The sequence below is a fragment of the Ziziphus jujuba genome, chromosome 11, assembly GCF_031755915.1.
Source record: "Ziziphus jujuba cultivar Dongzao chromosome 11, ASM3175591v1".
Classification (NCBI taxonomy): Eukaryota; Viridiplantae; Streptophyta; class Magnoliopsida; order Rosales; family Rhamnaceae; genus Ziziphus; species Ziziphus jujuba.
The window spans coordinates 10,927,810-10,932,533 of record NC_083389.1 but is presented as its reverse complement, the minus strand read 5'-3'; the positions used below and the strand labels follow the sequence as shown (position 1 = coordinate 10,932,533).

At 33.6% G+C, this 4,724-nt stretch overlaps 2 protein-coding genes across 7 annotated transcripts; both read left to right on the top strand.

The window, feature by feature from the left end:
- The first annotated feature begins 592 nt into the window (after nucleotides 1-592).
- On the top strand, nucleotides 593-4,510 carry LOC125419506 (putative F-box protein At4g17565). Of its 6 annotated transcripts, XM_048465137.2 has the most exons (5): nucleotides 593-1,945; nucleotides 2,207-2,277; nucleotides 2,392-2,743; nucleotides 2,820-2,915; nucleotides 4,196-4,510. In XM_048465137.2, exon 1 carries the CDS (start codon nucleotides 653-655, stop codon nucleotides 1,886-1,888), a length of 1,236 nt encoding a protein of 411 aa, XP_048321094.1. In that variant the 5' UTR covers nucleotides 593-652; the 3' UTR covers nucleotides 1,889-1,945; nucleotides 2,207-2,277; nucleotides 2,392-2,743; nucleotides 2,820-2,915; nucleotides 4,196-4,510. The 6 variants fall into 6 exon arrangements, with proteins under 6 accessions (XP_048321094.1, XP_048321096.1, XP_048321093.1 ...); XM_048465139.2 differs by having other exon boundaries at nucleotides 593-1,109; nucleotides 1,242-2,743; XM_048465136.2 differs by lacking the exon at nucleotides 2,207-2,277.
- LOC132799056 (RNA polymerase II transcriptional coactivator KELP-like) lies at nucleotides 2,321-4,510 on the top strand. The gene is made up of 4 exons (XM_048465697.1): nucleotides 2,321-2,332; nucleotides 2,820-2,915; nucleotides 4,087-4,105; nucleotides 4,196-4,510. The coding sequence occupies exons 1-4, from the start codon at nucleotides 2,321-2,323 to the stop codon at nucleotides 4,297-4,299; spliced, it is 231 nt and encodes a 76-aa protein (XP_048321654.1). The 3' UTR covers nucleotides 4,300-4,510.
- Nucleotides 4,511-4,724: the final 214 nt, after the last annotated feature.

Here is a 4,724-nt window from a genome sequence, read left to right as displayed (position 1 = left end):
AATACAATTTATATCTCATATAATATGATAATAATAAAAAAAATATTTTATTCTTTCAATTCATCTCACAAATATATAATATTTAACTGAGCAACTTCGAATATATATTTTAATAGAATTATAAATAATAAAAAATAAAAATAATTTTTTTATTAATAATTTTGAAAAAAATTAAAAATATAAAAATAATTTCTAACAGATTTTTTTTCTTACATAGATATAGATAGATGGCGAATCTATCCTCCCGTGACGTTCTTCTGCAGTTTCTTTTTTCTTTTCCCTCTTAATAAAAAAAAAAAAAGGAGAAAAGATTTGATTGGACAAATTGAAAATAGTAGAAATTCCCATATACAGTTATAAATGTAAAAAAATAAAATAAAAATTATAATGAATTGGATTGGAGTCCATTAAGAAAATTAATTTATGCTATCGAAAAAAAGAAAATTAATTTACTTTAGTGATACAAATTTTAAAAAAGAAAATAAAAATAAAAATATGGTAAATATATTAGCCACACGGGCGTAATTCCTGTGGACTTACGCCTCAGGCCAGCCGTCCTATATATATATATATATATATATATATACATATATATGTATACACACGAAAACAATAGACTTGCCAAGCCCTAGCTCTCTGTCTGGACACAAGTATGGCGACTCTGGCGAAGAAGATGGAGAGTTGTGGAGTAGAGCCAAATTGGTTGGATCTTCCGAGGGAACTCATCGAATCAATCATGAAAAAACTACTTTTGGTCGACAAAGTTCGCTTGAAAGCGGTTTGTAAATCTTGGAATAAAGCTGCTACCTCCTACCTGTGGTCGCATCGCGAAAAATCTCCGTGGCTGATTCTTCCCCAAGAAAAAGTAGAAGAAGAAGAAAAGGACGACGACAACGATAACAAATGTAACATCTTCCAAGGGGAGGATGATCGTTTTTATTATTCCTGCTTCATCAATTTTGCAGATCAGGAACAAAAGCGTTACAAAGTGAACATGTACAAAGGGCTGGGTGATGATTATTATGGCCCAAGGTGCGTGGGATCGTCGTATGGATGGCTCATAATTTTCGACCAAACGTCCCTCGGTTGTCTCTTCAATCCATTCACAGGTACTAAAATTCAACTCCCAATCAAGGCTGATGATACTCTTGTGGGTAAAGCTATCCTTTTGTCCGATCCATCATCCTCTAGTACCAAAAGCTTTACACTTGTAATTTACTATGGGTTTTTTCATCACCTAGCATTCTGTATACATAAAGGGAATGGAGAGTACAAATACATAATAAAGGATAAAGCGTGGACTAGATTTGGTGGGGCATTCTATTCCGACATAATGTGCCACAATAACAAGCTCTACGCATTGCGGTTTTCGGAGTGTTCCAAAATTAAGTTAGAAAACAATGGCCAAGTTGAAGTTTGGGACTTTGATGATTGTTTTCCCAAGAAAGTTGCGACATTTAAACCTCCCCTGCCCTTGCCACATGGATTCTTGCCTCCGTCATTGGATTTTTTTCCTGTTTCTAGATGCAAATTTTACTCTCATATGCATTTGGTGGAATCTTTGGGAGATATTTTGTTCGTGTTCCTCGAAAGTTCTAGATCTGGTATTGGTCAGGATATCAAAGAGTTTTTTCATGTTTATAAGTTATTGGATCATGATGGGAAAAGATGGGAAAAAGTGGAAAATTTAAAGGGTCAAGCATTGTTCATAGGTGAAAATCAAGCCATATCATTATCTGCTGGAGAGTTTCCAGAATGGAAAGAAAATTCAATCTACGTCACTTCATATATTCCTCATGTCAGAGTTTATAACTTAGACGAAAAAGTTCTCAGGAATTTGATAGAATACTTTTTTGTGCCTCTTTGGATTGTTCCTTGCTGTTTCTGATGGATCGTAGAAGCGAATTGCTTTTTTTCCTATTATTTTAAAACAAATTAAATTATGGTATGGTTTTTGTGAACTTCTTTTTTAAATTTATTGCTTGCTTTTATAGATGCTCGTATTGGTAATTTGGTAGTGTTCAATGTTCGTTTTATTCCTCTTTTATACTCAAAAAACCAAACAAATTAAACTATGGTGTAGTTGCAGTAACTTCTTTTTAATTTTATTACTTGGGTTTTAGAGATGCTTGAATTGGTAATTTGGTTTTGCTCAATGCGTGTTTTATTTTTGTTTTTGTACTCTGTTCTCCATGTGTGGAAGCAGGTTTACCATTCACAAACCATGACCAGAAGAAGTTACCAATTATTAATAGTTATGAAAGGAAAAGATATGAAGTAGGTTTTTACTGTTATTGTTATTATTATTTTTGGTTGTAACATGGAAGCTAAAGTAGCTTGAGTATCATAAACACACTTATCATCATTCACTCTGTTATATTATACATACAGAGTGCGTCTACGGTCAGGACGACCTGACCAAATTGTATCCAGACCAAAAACATGGTCCTTTTGTGAGGAGATATCTTGACCGTTCAATTAAATGGATGGCCCAGATTAAATTTGGCCAATCTCAAATTTCTTTCGGAGGAGCCGCCATTTGTCCACAGAGAGAAAGAGTCGCCGACCGGAGGAGAAAGAGAAGTAGCCACCGTTCGGAGGATAAAGAGCCACCGTTCGTCCTAGAAATCCATCTGTCCGAAAACCATCGCCCAGAGCCACCGTTCACGGCGGAGAATCACCCATCAGAGGAGAAAGAGGACATATTTTTGCTGCCGATGATTTTGTGTTTGTTTAAAAGAAGGTTAATATAAAATACCCATTTGCTTTATTGGTTTATAGTATTAGATTTTAACTTTATTTTCTTGTTTCTGATTCAGCTTTCAGAGAAGAGAAAGGTAACAGTTAAAGATTTCTGTGGGAAAACTTTGGTTTCTATAAGGGAATACTACAGGAAAGATAGTACACTTCTAAAGGTGATAGTTATTTTCTGCATTCTTGATTTTATACCCTTTTTCTTTTGTGTATAAGTTGTATTCTTTGATCATTGTTGTGGTTGTTTTTTCAATTGTGAGACTTTGATTATTAGCAAAAGGGTGATTGGGTTTCATCAGTGAGCTGGGAATAACACTTTTCTGTTTCTGTTTTGTTTAATTTGACTGTTTCGTATATATGGGGAATTTTGGACTAGTTTTACTTCTTTCTTGAAGTGACCAGCTCTTGGAACTTCTGGTTATGGAGCTTGCTTAGTTTGCATTTGTGTGGAAACCTTCATCCTTCTTCAATCTCTTCTTTAGAAAAGGGGCTGAAGATTTTTCTCAAATGTCAAGAATGGGGGTGTTCGGCTTTTGTTTAAATATTATGTTAGTTGACCTATAAACTAGTACCCTGTATTGCAAGATCCGGCTTAAAATGTGTTCGTTCTGGTACATCATATCATGATATAAATTTCTCGTTCTGGTACATCATATCATGATATAAATTACTTCTGACTTCCTTGCGACGTTTTCATTTCTGCTGTGTTTAAATTCGATAGAAAGAAGTGAAAATAAGGAGTCTTTGACCAGTTACTTCAATCTTCAAAATTTCATAAAATATTTGTAATTTGCCACTTTGTTGTTGCCCTTGATTAGACAGCAATGCAATGTGGATTTGGAGAAAGTCTTGAAGTGAGACCTTATCAAAATCTTGAAGTTAGACCTTATTCAAATATATCAATTAAAAGATGAATTCTAAACACAAGTCAATGAAATTTTGAATCCTTAGGATAACTATGAGACTGACGCTCTTAATTGGCTATTATTTTTATATTCCTCTAAGAATTAGCCTTGCTTCCTTTGTTAGTTATATGTATGTAAAGGCAGGACTTTTGCTTTTGTGACGTTCTTATTCCATATTAAGAGGAAAAACATGAATATCAAGGCCTACATGCTATCCTAAAAATCTTCAGATCCATCGACCCTACTCTTTTGAGTGATGAAATCTATCCGATATTTTGTACTATTGTTTGATTGATTCTCCTCTTGCAGAATTGTACAAATGTTTGTTTTTATGCATTGTTATATTAGCAGCCCCATCTCAATGGTTTTGTATTGTATATGCATTTTAAGCTCTTCATTTTGCACTTAAATCAATGATTTATTGTAGACTCCTTTCGCTTTTATAGGTATATATGCATGTATTGAGGCAAATAATAGTGTTGACTATTTATACTCTAAGAGCGTATGCATGTATTTCAAATTTTGTTTATCCTCAGGAATAAGCTTGACAAGCTTGACAGAGGAACAATTGGCAATCTTCAAGAAGAATGTTCCTGCTATAGAGAAAGCGGCAAGGAAGATGGAATCAAAGATCATGTGAACGTCGAAACCGTATTTGTATACACGTTTCACATGGCAAATTACCAAAAGACAATGCCTTTTGTCCCCTTTTTAAAAATTATTTTTATTTTTTATATTTTTGTTTGGGAAAAAAGAAATAGTGGGCATTAACTGTTATGTTAGGTGAGCTACCTCTCTTCTGAGCTGTTGAACATCGTGAATGAGTATAATGATGATCAAATTTTGACTTACGTCGTGCCTAAAGAAAGGTGCTTTACTTCATTCACCTTTATTATTATTGTTATTAATATTTTTGGGACAAAATGCGGTTTAGTATCCTCTACTTTTAATATTATTTAGTTAGGATTTTGTAAATTTTTTTTTTTTTATATAGATAATACTCTCTACTATTTAAGCCGATAAAACAAAATGGTTTCTCTTAAAAGTTAGTAACAGGACTTGCAC